General features: G+C 32.5%; 1 protein-coding gene and 1 long non-coding RNA gene across 2 annotated transcripts; both read left to right on the plus strand.

Annotated features, from left to right (window-relative positions):
- Window positions 1–1,530: 1,530 nt before the first annotated feature.
- On the plus strand, window positions 1,531–4,834 carry LOC131066219 (uncharacterized). Its single transcript, XR_009111632.2, has 3 exons — window positions 1,531–3,093; window positions 4,247–4,311; window positions 4,418–4,834. It is a non-coding gene; the product is annotated as an uncharacterized LOC131066219 (long non-coding RNA).
- An 8,052-nt stretch (window positions 4,835–12,886) lies between these two features.
- On the plus strand, window positions 12,887–15,505 carry LOC131876293 (caffeic acid 3-O-methyltransferase-like). The gene is made up of 3 exons (XM_059221211.1): window positions 12,887–13,484; window positions 15,030–15,094; window positions 15,200–15,505. Exons 1-3 carry the CDS (start codon window positions 12,887–12,889, stop codon window positions 15,503–15,505), a joined length of 969 nt encoding a protein of 322 aa, XP_059077194.1.
- The last annotated feature ends 300 nt before the right edge of the window (window positions 15,506–15,805 follow it).

The following is a 15,805-nucleotide window of genomic DNA, read 5'->3' on the forward strand; positions in this document are numbered from 1 at the left end:
ACACTCCCACAAATACAATTCTATTATAATATTCTTTACTACTTTAATTTTTAAATGATTATTATATATATTATATACATTCATTGAAAAAAAATATGTCTAAATCACATTCTTGAAAAGTTGACACAAGTGTCTTTTTGGACAAATTTGCATATTTATTACACTAATAAAGTTTTAAAAGTATTAAATAGATTTTCTTATTCTATAATAATTTATTCCAAAATAAAAAAAGAGTCAAATTTACGATGATGAAATCAATTCAATTCTTATGTCACACATTATGTTTTAAAATGTTATCAATTTTATCAAAAATTCCACACTTCTTGCTTTTTTATTATTGCAATATTTTAGATCTTTCTTATTACGTTTTATATACCTCATTCCTTTTTGTAATCAACTTGACTAACACTGCCTTTAAGTCATGTGGGTCATAAAGTTTCCTTTCCCACTGAGACTAAAAGATAAGGTAGTTTCCTTCCTTTTATATGAATACATGTCTAAATTATCATTTTTAAAAGATAATATTACAAATATTAAAAAAAGAGTGGATATAAAACATACCTAAAGTCCATATGGAGCTAATGTTGAATAGAAATCATATAAATAGAAACAAAAAACTACATGACAAGAAAATAGGTGATGTCAATGACATTAGCAATAGATGGGGGATGAGGTCTCAATCTCTTGATTCATCCCATACATTAGTGAGATATGCAGTATCCATTCTTTAAGTTTATCTTTTTCTTCATTGATATGAACTAGTGAAATTAAAAATTACAACAAATTATAATGATAATAATTGTCTACATTGTGCCCTTGAAAAACTAACACAACTATCCTTTTGAGAGATCCACATATCTATTACAGTAATCAATTTATTTTAAAGTTTTCCAATTATTTAATTGATTTTCTTATTCTAGAATAACTTATTCCAAAATAAAACAAAGAGTCAACTTTACAATAATGGAATTTATTCAATTATTATGTCACACAATATGTTTCAAAATGTTACCGACTTTACTAAAAATTCAACACTCTTTTTTTGATATTGGAATATTTTAGATCTTTCTTATTACACTTTATAACACTCATTCTTTTTAATAATGAGATGCCATTAACACTATCTTTGATTTATATGAGTCATAAAGTTTCCCCCTCTTGTGAAGTAGAAGACGAAGTAGTGGGCTTATTTTTGATGAATAGGTGTTAAAATTATCATTTATAAGAAATAATAGTACAAATATTAAAAAAAGAGAGTAGATATTTAACACCTTTTAAGTTCATACAATGTCGAATAGAAAGCATTAAAATAAAAACAAACAACTACATGGATAGAAATCATAAAGATAAAAACAAACTACTACATGGATATAGATCATAAAGATAAAAACAAATGGCTACATGACAATAATAGTAACAATAGAGGGGAGATTAAATGTCTCAATGATCTGAATTATTTTGTCAATTCGAGGGACAATGCTAAAAGAAGAATTAATGGCATTCTAAACACACAATAATCCATTGGAAAGCTTCATTTTATTCAATATAAGAAAAATCCATACAATTTGAGCAAAGTTGTAAGAGAGATGTATGCCCTTAAATCCATCCAAATTGAGCAATCTTGTGGGAGAGTTGTATTCTCATGAGACTCCATTTGGGAATTGATATAGGCAAACTCGATAGACGAGATGTATGTCACAACTTGAAAAACTTGTCCTAAAGGATGTATGCCTATTACTCTCTCTATTGACTTTAAATTGATCTCATTTATATATTTTCAAAAAAGATGAAAGATCACATCCATATCCTCTTTCGAAATTGAGGACAACCTAAATTGAAAGATTAGACAAAAATTAACCATAAGATCAACTGACCCCACTTATTACTCATCACTCATCAATTGAATACCCGACTTATTTATCCACATCAATGAGATCCAGGGTATGCATGGATGGATCCCACGCCTGGCCATCCTTTTCTTTAGCTTCATCATTTTCCTCATTGATATGAGCTGGTGAAATTGAAAATAATGGACTTTTTAATAATGATCTTGTGGGGCAATTTTGGTCAGCCATTGCTCAGTCTTAGCAGAAATCCCATCCTGCAGCGAAGATTTTGCCATAGAAATTTAATGGGTCATCATAGTTTCTACTTTGGGAGTAAAAGGCAAAGTAGTGGATTTCACAATCATAGTCTTGTGGACCAAATTTGGTCCGCCGTCGCCAAATTTGGTGGACCAAATTTGGACTGCCATCGCCAAATTTGGTCCACCAAATTTGATCCGCCATCGCCAAATTTGAACACAAATCCCACTCGCTTCATAAATACTGGGCATTCCTGTGCATCCAAGACTAGATATTTAATTCCTCCAATTCAATTCAATTCAACAGAAAAATGGAAGCAGAAGCACTAGAGAATGCGGCAGCGTCTACACAGGAGGCCTTTGAGACCATGTTCTCCTTTGTACCGGCCCTTGTTCTGAAATCAGCCCTCCTCCTGCAAATCCCAGACATAATTGCAAGCCAAGGCCCGAGCGCCTCTCTTTCCCTCCACCAAATCGCCGCCCGACTTCCGACCCAGACACCCAATCTTGACTATCTCTTTCGCATCCTCCGATATCTTTCGGCCAGGGGCGTTTTCATTCAATCCCAAGCGGGTGACGACACCTCGGAGGTTCGATTCTCGCTGAGCGACTGCACAAAGCTTATGTACGTTAGGGAGAACAATCCGGCGAGCCTGGTTCCATCGGTTGTGATGCAGATCCATGAAGTGATGATGGCCACGTGGCACCATCTCCATGAATGCGTGCTCCATGGCGGCCATGCGTTTGAGAAGGCTCACGGGATGGACATTTGGGCTTATGGGAAGGCTTATCCGGAGGTTAATTCTATCATCAATGAGTGTATGGCGTCTTTCACCATGACGCCCATGAGATTGTGAATTGTTACAGAGGATTTGAGGAATTGGGGACGGTTGTGGACGTTGGCGGCGGGCATGGAGTGGCTTTGGGGGTGATTGTGAAGGCATATCCGCATGTTCGAGGAATCAACTTTGATCTTCCCCACGTTGTTCAGACTGCACCGGCTATTCCAGGTTAGTTGGTTTCTTCATTTAGGTCACACGTTGAAAGTATGTATGCTACATTTGTAGCAGAGTTAAGTGCCTTTTCCATGAAGTAAAGGTAGTCTTAATATATATAGCTACTAGTCATCTGTAAACCCAAAAATAAATTGTTTTGTATCATAGGTTATACAAGGACCCATCTATTGCATAGAGGTGTGGTATTCACACTTGATATAGTCAATGGTGCAATCTGATGTATGCCTTGTTTGTAAAATAGTTAGATGCCTTCTACATGAAATATGGAACAGACTTAAAATTAGATTTTATGATATTTGGACTTAAAATAAATCCATCCATCCATCCATTCATTTGTCTCTCCATCTCTTAAAGGTGTGGTCTTCATGCTTGATACGATTAAATACACATTATGATGTAAGGATAGACACTATACGTTATTTTCTTTCCTCCTTTTTCTTTATCTTTTATAAAAGAAGCTTTTATTTTATCTTATTGGTATGTTGTGATTTGACTCTAGCGTATTTGATTAAAAAATAGATGTTTTTATGTGTTGTATGTAGTGGATTTCATTAACTTGTTAATTGGTTTAAACCATATAAGATTTTTTTTGATGTGATCACTTGATATTTTTGATATTTATAGATATTGCTAATTTTAAAATCATATAGTGTTTAACACATCTAATGAGACAATATGGGTTGCATGGGTTGCATAGATATAATTTTCATAGGCTATGATATTAATACACATTTTATTGGGGGTTGCACATATATGATTTTCATAGGCTATGATATTGATGAGTTCATTATTTCTGGTTTTGATTATGTGATATTTTTCTTAACTAGACAACGTGAGTTGTATAGACATATAATTTTCACACACCATGAGATAAGTATGCATTATATTTCTGGTTTTGATTGTGTGAATATTTTTTCTAGTGAAAAAAAACTTCTTAATTGGTTCTAAGATACCACATTTTTTAATGTGGTCATTTCATATTTTTAAATTTTCTAAGATCAAGGGTTTTGCTCATTTTAAGGTTGATATTAGCATAATTCTCATAGTGATGGACCATTAGTAATGGACTAACAACTATTTAACATGTAATAGTCTATAAAATCTATAATTTTACATGTCTTAAATGATTTGGATTTTTGGTATGTAGGTATTGAGCACGTGGAAGGCAATATGTTTGAGAGCATACCACATGGAGATGGCATAATTTTGAAGGTGATTGATTGATTGATTGATTCTAATGCTTTAGCTTTGGGTAGTAGATAATGGGTGAATGTACATAATATGTTACAAATTGATATATGGTGATTTGGTGATACAGAATGTATTACATGATTGGGATGATGAGAGTTGTGTGAAGATAGTTGACAATTGCTATAAGGCTTTGGGTGAAAAAGGAAAACTTATATTGTTAGAAGTCGTTGTACCCAATTTGAAGGTACCAACTAAATGTCCTGAAATGCTTGGTGATTTGGGTATGATGGCTCATGGAAATGGAGGACGAGAAAGGAGTGAGCAAGACTGGAATATGCTACTTTCAAAGCCATCCTTCTATATCATCAAAATCACGGGACATTCTAGAATGTATTCAAAGATTATAGAAGCCGAGAAGCTAAAAATAATGTAATATTGATCTATTCTAATTTGTGATCGCCCAATGAGAGATATTAAATTAATTTATAAACATTGTATTTGTTTGTATGATATTAAATAATACCAAGCTATTTATATTTTTATATTCTAATGTCATCTAAATGGGCTAGGGGCCAAAAATTGGCCACATATATATATTTTTTCTACTAAAATCACAATGAAGCTATACTTTTTGACATAAAAAAGTGTCATCGACACATATATCATAATGTTTAATTAACTAGAAATTTTATAGCATAGATATTATGTATGTAACTAGAGTTTAGATAGTCCTAGTCCACTTAATTGGAGTGTGTGCATGTACAATTAACTAATATACAACTCTTAGCCATCTAAACTTGTACACACAAAGTTATCTTATTAATCACATGCTAGGGTGAAGTGCCTATAAATCTCCATGATTTTAACTAATGAAATACATAATAAATAAATAAATATACACATGAACTTTGATTAGACTTTCAATTTAATTAATAAATGCAAAAAAATCTAACTAGGATTTATTGTGATCCATTTTGATTTTCAATTTAATTAGTAAATGTCAAAAAAGTCTAATTAGGGTGCATTGTGATCCCTGGATATACAATGGCCATGAGTTTAGGATATGTACATCTTGTTTGTAACACAATTAGGTGTGCTTTGCATGGAGTAAGCAATAGTTCCATATTACTATAAGTCATCTGGAGACCCAAAAATAAATCATTTGCTATTATGGACTATAAAATGATCCATTCATCCCATAGAGACATGATCTTTGTACTTTATATGATCAAAAGTGCACTCTGATGTATGGATATGTAGTATAAGTTCTTATCTCACCTCTTTTTTCTCTTTTAGAAAAGAAACATTTTTTTATTGATATGTTGCAATTTCAACTTTATTTTATTTGATTAAAATTAAATGTTTTTACGTGTCATATGTTGTGGATTTCATGAACTTGTAAATTGGTTTACACCGTATATATATATTTTTTTATGTGATCACGTGATATTTTTGATATTTCTTGATTTTTATGCCGAGGGGCGTAACACTACAATGACACCCAAAGATCTTATTTGTGTCATTTTTTTGAAAGAGGCAAGTTTCTAATTTAGTAAGTGCATAGTATGCCATCGAATTGGTAACATTCCATTTCTCATGAGAATTTTTTTTATCTTTACCAAAAACGCTCTGTAAGAAAAACAAAAAGAATAAAGATAAGAACAACTAGAAATAAGATAAACCAATAATTTAGAAATTTATTTATTTATATTCTAAAACAACTTTGAATACATATGGAGAATGCAAAAGGCAAATTTAAGTATCAAATATGGATAACTCGATAAGGAATGTTTCAATCGAAATTAGAATGTAGAATTGACAATCTCCATTTTTGGGGGATTTTGTTTTAAAAGGTTTGCATCTTGAATTCTTTTTAGAAAGATACAATTCTTTTCTCTTGGATTGCAGCCCTGACTTTGGGAGATCCCTAGTTCGAGTTTAGTTTTTTGTTAGTCTTCACATACATGAGGAAAACAATCCCCCACATGCCTTCTACAACCATAACAAATTGAAAAGGAAAAGCAACATGTATGAAAAAGTAAGCAAATCTAATCACTGATTTGTACAAGGAAGGTAATTCATTCATGATTTATGTTATCTTTTTCATGATTTGTGTTCTTTTTTCTATTTTTTTGTACAAGGAAGGTAATTCATTCATGATTTATGTTATCTTTTTCATGATTTGTGTTCTTTTTTCTGTTTTTTGTTTTTTGGAAGGTATTAGGGCATGAGGGCAACACACACATACACACACACACACTTTTTTTTAAATATAATTATTATTTATTATTTGTACTCTTAATAATGTAATTTTCTTGTTTTCTGTTTGGAATTTAAGTCTGCTCAATACAAAGATGAAAGTCACCCACAGAGTTGGACCGAAGTGTGAATAGTCTTGCCCTTGAATTATACATAATCTCAAATGTGAGTAATATAATAAGCCTGTTGTATATATTAATATGTTTTATTTTCTTCTATTTGTGACAAAAAGGTATATATATATAAAATAAATGTTTCTTATTTTCTTCTCTGTGGTTGTCTACCAATTTCCAATGTAAATATCCATTGAATGATATGAAAGATTATAAATATTGAAAAATATGTTTGAGATTTAGAAATATAAAAGATTATATATGAACAAAGAAATCTCATATAGATTTTTGAAAAAAAATTGTATAGTTAAATTTAATTATTTAATAGTTATCCTATTTAGTTATTTTTGAAATTATTTATATTGTGTGCCAGTTCCTGCTTTGCTAACCTGGGGTATAGGAATGGACTTTACAGCTAACATTTTAGCCGCCACTTGTAGTAGAGTTGGTTGGGGGCTTGGGGTTTGCATCCGTCAAGGTCACAGGTTTGACTCTGCTTCGTAGTGGGATAAGGCATGGGGTCAGTTATATTGTGTGCCAGTTCCTACTCTGCTGACTCGGGGTATAGGAATGGACTTTACTGCTAATATTTTTTACTTGAGTGATACTGAACGATTTTCTTACTAGTTCTTTCCCTTCAGTGCTCTTTGAACTAGACACTGTAAAAAAACAAAAAAAAATAATTAATACATTTTAGTGGTTTTATCCACTTTTATCAAAATAAAAATAAAAATTTGAAATTAAAACACAACATGAAAATTTGATTTTGATTTTATGTTTTTAAAAACTAATTTAAATTTTCAAAAAATAAAAACTTGGTTTGAGTTAAATTAGTAAATCAAGTTTTATTGTTGAAAAAAATGGAAAGACACCTACAAGAGTTAATAATTAGATTATAATTATATTGTATTCTTTATATTATATTTTTTGGGAGAAATGTTGATTATAGATTCAATCTACATATATTTTAAAAATAGATTATCGAATGAAACATTTAAAGCTGCAATAAAAATAAAAAAAATTATATTTTTAAAGATTCATTTCCTTCAATGAGCATGAACATACATGCTTTTAAAGTGCTGTTTCTATAATAAATAAAAAATAGATGAAAAACAACTAGTCTTAATTTCAATTTAGAAAAATTGAAAACTTGTATGTTACAAAATTGTAAACACAAAAACATAATGTCACTAAATTCACAAAATTAAAGTTATATGCATACATAGATCGATAATATTTTTTAAATTCAAAAAACCAAAGTTAAATGCATACACAAATATTTAATTTTTAAATTCCAATTTAGACAAATAGAAAACCATTTATATGTTTCTAAATTTTAAAAATAAAAATATAATGTTTCTAAATTCACACATATTTTAAAAATAATATAGTATTTTACATCACATTTAATCTCTTTATAGAATATATATTTTTTTAATTTTCAATTTAGATAGATTAAAAACAATTTCTATGTTTCTAAATTTTAAAAATAAAAAACTAATATTAAGATATTATTAATTATAACCTTTATAATACTTAATGCTAAGGTTAATATTGATGTTTAATCCCTTCAATCAAACCCTAATACTAAACCATAATGAATTCTAAGGCTAAACATAATTGAATGCTAAATATAAACCAAATCAAATTAATTAATCTATGCTATAGGCAACGATTTTTTAAATTTGGTATCTCCCAACGTCTCCTACATAAATTTTATTTATAAATGTAGGTATGCTAGTGTTGATTTTAAGATCATATAGTGTTTTACATATCTAATGAGACAATATGGGTTGTATATATATAATTTACATAAGCTATGATATTAATACACATTATTTATGGGTTTGATTGCGTGATTTTTTTTTTCTTAACTAGACAATATGGGTCGTAGACATATAATTTCCACACACCATGAGATTAGTATGAATTATATTTTTTGTTTTGATTGTGTGGATATTTTTTCTAATGAATCAATGTGGGTTGTAGACATAATTTCCACAGTCCATTATATTAGTATTCATTATTTTTAGTTTTGACTGTATTAGCTTTTTTCTCACACATTCCATGAACTTAGTCTTCACACTATAGTGAACATAAAGGTACATTTTGATGTCTCCATAGATAATACAAGATCATCTTTCTCCTCTTTTTTTTCCTTTTCTTTTGACCTTGGTTATTCCATCTGTTTAGAAATAATGATGGAAACAAAGAAGAAGAAGAAAATTAAGCTAAGATGAAACCAAACACGAAACAAATAACAGTGAAAAGAACAAAAATGAAATTGTTGAAGAATATGATTTTCTATTTTACAAGAAGAAGAAGAATAACAAGAGTATTTTTGGTCCACCAAGAACCAACATGATCCAATATTGTAGAACAAGCTGAACAACAAATCACACAACAACAAGATGATGTTGCCAATTTTACAAAGGATAAAGTAATAATTTTGAAGACTTAGTATCTCTATTGCAAGAGAATGATCTAGTTGTCAAGTTAAAACAACTAGGTAAATATTGGAACATGCAGAAACAAAATATAGATTGAGAAACTAATTGAGGACTAAACTCGAAGAATGGCCCCTTGCTCATTAATATACATCTTAATGGTCAGAAGGTAAAATATTTGACGGTTGATATTAATGTACATGGGAGAATCTGGGAAGGCCAAAACTAGTAAAAGCACCCATGAACATCAATTTAGCATACTATAGAATAGAAACATTTGAAACTTGGAAGAACACTAAAGTTAATATTAAAGGCATAAAATAATTTGTTGATTTTGAAGTTGTAGAAATGATAGAACCTTTGAACTCTTTTAGAGCCCTACTAGGTAGGTTTTAGATGGTTTGTGAATTCTAATGGTATTATAGATTCTCAGAAGGAAGAGATATATTTTTCCAATAGAAAATGTTAAATTTAGTTGTGAAGCCACCCAAGACCAATGCAATTGAAGGAAAGCACGACAAGAATCCAAGAGCTGAACAAAACTCAACACTCTCATAGCACTAAACTAGTCTCATAATCTGAGCTAGTGTTATGATACTCAGTACTTCTTAGTACTTATCATAGGGAGAGGTGAGGGTTTGTTTATATAGAAAAATATGGGCATATAAAACCAAGAGGAATAATAACTTCCTGTACCCCAAAACAGGAGGCAGCTTTACCTACTTGGTAAATGCCAAGTATATGGTTATGACAACTCAGGTAAAGACAAGAAATGGTTATGGGGAGGTGGAAAATAAATTCAAAAGATGGTGTGATATTCAACCACCCAAATGTGGGTGTGAATGACACATGTGAATGTAGGATTATGCCACATGTCCTCACCCTAACCATTATATTATAACCTAAGCAAGCTTAATAATGTGTAGGAAAAATAAATATTCCCTAGCATAAGAGAAAATAAATACCCACACTAGCACCCCCCTTAAGTGTAGCTTAGGTGGGTGAAACACACAAAGATGGGTCCCAACTATAAAGCCATGTTGTGTACGCATGTACAAAACAATCTCTCTCAAACGAAGAAAACCTAGTGGGACAAAAATCGTCCCAAAAAGAGAGAAAAGAAAACAAGGTTTCGAGCACAAGAAAGAATCCCATGCAAGGAAAAAATCCTCTCCAAGATAGAAAGGATAAGAAAGACTATGTAGCCTTCCCAAAGTAGTCAAAACTGGATGTAGAAGATGGACCATGATTGCCGAACAACATTCCTCCCCTTAGGAAGAAATATAAAACAAAGGTGTATGAAGACTGTCTTCTCATTCCTGAAAGGAATATGAAGGAAGAAAGTTCAAAATGTATGAAGTCTCTGAATACGGCTCAGGTGTCTCTATGTCGATGCCAAAAGTCACATCCAAATCAGGCATTCTAGGCTGCATTGATGAAGATGACAATCCAAAACCAAGTAGAGATGTATGTCAAACAAGCTCCAAAGGTTTCAATATCTCTTCTAAAGATAAAGATGCCTCCAAATTTTGATCAAAAGTATCCACACTCATGTCAAACTATGATGAATGATCATGTGGAGAATGAACAAGAGGATCCAAAGGTTCCTCCATAACAAATGAAGAAGAATCAACTTCATCAAAGAGAAGAGGAACATCATGTATAGTGTCTCTCGAATTTTAAATATGAGACTCCACAAACAAACCTGCAATGTCTATCAAGTAGTCATCCCAAGAAACTAGATCTAGAAGACAATACATTTCCTGTTGCACTGAATCACAACTAGCCATGGATGTAGCAATACAAGTATCCTTAGAAGAAATAGAAGATGGAGGAGAAGGAATGCAAGGTTCAAGAACTGGATCTAATGTCAGAATACTTAGATTCAAGTAACCAAAGTTCTCCTTAGAATTAAGATTCACACTAGGAGTGTGATGAACAACCAAAGGATCAGAACCATCATCAAGTGTAAATTCTGTAAAGGTATATAACCGAGATGCATGATCAACCCACATGGGTTTCACTTAGTGAACCTAGGTTATATCACGTGCGTTCATGGTATATTAAAGAATTCCCCTATTTTTAAAAAATATTTCCCTAAAATCCTTTTTTTCACCCCCTCCTAATACACAACCCAAATTAAAATCCTCCCTATTTTCACCAAATATTGTATTTTTCATAGCTTGAATTAAAACCCCCCTATTTTCACCAATAGGCAGTATATTGTACCCTCATTTTGGGGATATTAAACCCCCCAATATGAATGCACATGATATAATATTGCCTAGCTAGTGAAGCCCTCATGGATCAACCATCCCTGTAGCAATTATCTCTCTGCTTTCCAAGTCTCGAATGATAACTGAATCAAGTGTGAACTCCATAATCTTCCCTATTCCACCTTAGGTAATCTGATAGATTGAAAGAATATTATTTGACATATGAGATACACACAAAACATAATTGAAAGTGCCATCCCTAATATCAATAGAACCTTTCCCAGTCACACTCATATAAGTGTTGTTGTCCGTCATAATAGGTGTTATAACACAAGGCTCAAAAGAAGAGAACATTGACTGTGTAGAAGCCATATGATGAGAAGCTCTAGAATCTAGGAGCCATCTCTTTGATTCACAACTTGTAGTAGCACAAAGAGATTTACCTTTACCTTTAGATGCTTCAGAAGCAAGTCTCATGTGACCTTTTATCTTAGTAGATCCTGACTGTTTTGAATTGGAAGAAGAAGTTGAATCAACCATTCTAGAAGGAAGATCAATGTTATTTTTCTTAAGAAGACGTTTCAGTTCATCAATGTCCTTATAACAAGAATGTTCTTCATGTCTAGTCCTTTTGTAATATGAACAAGTAGACTTCTCCTTCTTAGATGAACCATCTTTTGAAGATGATTTATTTTGTGCTTGATCTATATGTGGTTTTTTTCTTGAAGTTCTTTTGTTTCTTGTCAGATTGTCTTGACTCTTTTTGTCGCTTAGGTTGATTAGCCAACAAGGCCTGATTCTTTGATGGCTTAATGAGACCCATAGAAAGAAGCTTATATTGTTCATGTATCGACATCTCACAAAAAGATGCAAATGAAGGCTTAACATAAGTTGATCCCATAGTTAGCCTGTGAGTATGAAAGCTAGAAACAAAAGATGCATACTCAGGACCCAATTTATTTAGTACATTATAGACCAGCTGGATGTTCTTTTTATCAATACCACATTCTTTACATTGTGCTCTAAAATCATTTAGTTATGAAATCCTGGATGTTGTCAAAGTTCTTTGGATCAAGGCTCATCACATCGTTATCAATCCGATAGCCTTTTACTTCATTAGTAGTACCATACAATATTTTTAGCTTTTCCCAAGCTTCATGTGAAGTTTTACATTTTTCAATTTGAAACATTAAATCAGGAAACAAAACTATGAAGACATCCAAGAGCTTTGGTTTGTTCAAGCATCCATTTTATCTTTTCCTTATCTTCTGTAGGTTCAGTTACCTTTCATTCAACATAAGGAGTATATCCAAGTTGCATTAGTGCATTCCATGCATGTTGATGCCATGTTGCATAGTTATAAGGTGTTAGCAAAGAAACCTAAGAATGATCCATAGGTGTAGGAAAAGAAGAGCACAAGTAATCAGATCAGAAAAGACACAAATCCCACTCGCTTCATAAATACTGGGCATTCCTGTGCATCCAATACTAGAGATTTTAGACCGTTGGGTCTCCTCGACGCCATTAAAATTCCTCCAATTCAATTCAATTCAACAGAAAAATGGAAGCAGAAGCACTGGAGAATGCATCAGCGCATACACAGGAGGCCTTTGAGACCATATTCTCCTTTGTACCCGCCCTTGTTCTGAAATCAGCCCTCCTCCTGCAAATCCCAGACATAATTGCAAGCGAAGGCCCGTGCGCCTCTCTTTCTCTCCACCAAATCGCCGCCCGACTTCCGACCCAGACACCCAATCTGGATTACCTCTTTCGAATCCTCCGATATCTTTCGGCCAGGGGCGTTTTCATTCAATCCCAGGCGGATGACAACACGTCGGAGGTTCGATTCTCGCTGAGTGAGTGCGCAAAGGTTATGTACGTTAGGGAGAACAATCTGGTGAGCCTGGTTCCGTCAGTTGTGATGCAGACCCACGAGGTGATGATGGCCCCGTGGCACCATCTCCATGAATGCGTGCTCCAAGGCGACCATGCGTTCGAGAAGGCTCACGGGATGGACATTTGGGGTTATGGGAAGGATCATCCGGAGGTCAATTCTATCCTCAATGACTGCATGGCGTCTTTCACCATGACGGCCATGAAACAGATTGTGAGTTGTTATAGAGGATTTGAGGAATTGGAGACGGTTGTGGACGTTGGCGGTGGGCATGGAGCGGCTTTGGGGTGATTGTGAGGGCATATCCGCATGTTCGAGGAATCAACTTTGATCTTCACCATGTCGTTCAAACTGCACCGGCTATTCCAGGTTAGTTGGTCTCTTCATTTCTGTGATTTTATTTCTAAGCTTAAAAGTGAAAACATTCAGAATTGACTAACATCTTCTAGGCTTAATATGTTGTTTAGTGTGTGTGGTTTAAGGCTGGCGAGAATTTATACTCTTTTATTTCTACAATTTCATCTATAATTGTCTAGTGGTGAACTTGTACTCTTGAAAGAGAGGTCACAAATTGAGAATATGTATGCCTCATTTGTAGTAGAGTTAGGTGCCCCTTGCATGGCTATATAACTATAAGCCATCTAGACCCAAGAACAGATCGTACTATATCGTGGGTTGTAAAAGGACCCATCCATCTCGTAGAGGTGCGGTCTTCACACTTGATACAGTCAATGGTGCAATCAAATGCATGCCTTGTTTGTAACATAGCTAGAGTGTCTTCTATATGGAATGTGGGATGCACTAAAAAATAGTGTGTACGATATTTGGACTATAAAAGAATCCATCCATCTGTCCATCTCTTAGAGGTGTGGTCTTCATGGTTGGTATGATCAAATGTACATTATCATGTATGGATAGATACTATACGCTCTTCTCTTTTATGAACTTGTTAATTCCAGTTTAAACTAGATTATATTTTTTTTTAATGTGATCACTTGATATTTTAAATATTTATAGATTTTGCTAATTTAAAATCATATAGTGTTTTACACATCTAACGAGACAATATAAGTTGCACAAATACAATTTTCATAGGCTATACTATTAATACACATTTTTTTCTACGGGTTGCACATATATAATTTTCATATGCTATGATATTAATAAACATTATTTCTGGTTTTGATTGTGTGAGTTTTCTTCTTAACCAAACAATGTGAGTTGTAGACAAATAACTTTTACACACCATGAGATAAGTACGCATTATATTTTTGGTTTTGGTTGTGTGGATATTTTTCTCTAATGATTCAATGTGGGTTGTAGAGATATAATTTTCACAATCCACAATATTGGTATTCATTATTTTTAGTTTTGACTATATTAGTTTTTCTCTTACATAGTCCATGTGTTTAGTCTTCATGCTATACGATTAGAGGTGCATTTTGATGTTTCCATAGATAATACATGCTATTCTTTCTCCTCTTTCAATTTTTCTTTAAAAAAAGTTTATTTTAGTGGTATATTGTAATTTTGACCTTGGTTTATTTGATTAAAAATAAATGCTTTATGTCTTGTATTATGTGGATTTAATAAACTTCTTAATTGGATCTAAGATACCACATTTTTATTAATGTGATCATTTCATATTTTTGAAATTTCTAAGATCAAGGGTTTTCCTCATTTTAAGGTTGATATTAGCATAATTTTCATGCTGATGGACCATTAGTAATGGACCAACAACTATTTAATATGTAATAGTCTAAAAAATCTGTGTTACAAGTCTTAAGTAATTTAGATTTTTGGTATGTAGGTATTGAGCACGTGGGAGGCAATATGTTTGAGAGCATACCACAAGGTGATGGCATAATTTTAAAGGTAATTGATTAATTGATTGATTCTAATGCTTCAGCTTTGGGTAGTAGATAATGGATGAATACATAATCTGTTTTGAAATTTATATATGGTGATTTGGTGATACAGAATGTATTACATGATTGGGATGATGAGAGCTATGTGAAGATACTTGACAATTGTTATAAGGCTTTGGGTGAAAAAGGGAAACTTATATTGTTAGAAGCTATGGTAACTAATTTGAAGGCACCAATTGAATGTCCTGAAATACTTGGTGATTTGGTTATGATGGCCCATGGAAATGGAGGACGAGAAAGGAGTGAGCAAGAGTGGAATATGCTACTTTCAAAGTCATCCTTCTATATCATCAAAATCATGGGACATTCTAGAATGCATTCAAAGATTATAGAGGCTGAGAAGCTAAAAATAATGTAAAATTAAGATCTATTATAATTTGTGATCTCCCAATGAGATGCGAAATAAGTTTAAACTCCAGTTAATGTTTAAATGATGAGAGATATATTAAATTAATTTATGAACATTATATTTGTTTGTATGATATTGAATAATACCAAGCTATTTATATTCTTATATTCTAATAAGTCATGCAAAATGGACGAGGGGGGGGCCAAAAATTGGCCACATATATATGTTTTTTTTTCTACTAAAAGCACAATAGGGTTATACTTTTTGACATCATAAAGCTTCATCGACACATATATCTTAATGTTTAAT

Source organism: Cryptomeria japonica, chromosome 5 (assembly GCF_030272615.1).
Source record: "Cryptomeria japonica chromosome 5, Sugi_1.0, whole genome shotgun sequence".
NCBI classification, from domain to species: Eukaryota; Viridiplantae; Streptophyta; class Pinopsida; order Cupressales; family Cupressaceae; genus Cryptomeria; species Cryptomeria japonica.

What these genes read in the sequence shown, in the direction of transcription:
- LOC131876293 (XM_059221211.1), top strand. Translation starts at nt 12,887, where the DNA reads ATGGAAGCAGAAGCACTGGAGAATGCATCAGCGCATACACAGGAGGCC. An exon ending in GACGGTTGTGGACGTTGGCG is followed by an intron (nt 13,485 to 15,029) that starts GTGGGCATGGAG and finishes TTTGGTATGTAG; the next exon opens with GTATTGAGCACGTGGGAGGC. An exon ending in GTGATGGCATAATTTTAAAG is followed by an intron (nt 15,095 to 15,199) that starts GTAATTGATTAA and finishes TTGGTGATACAG; the next exon opens with AATGTATTACATGATTGGGA.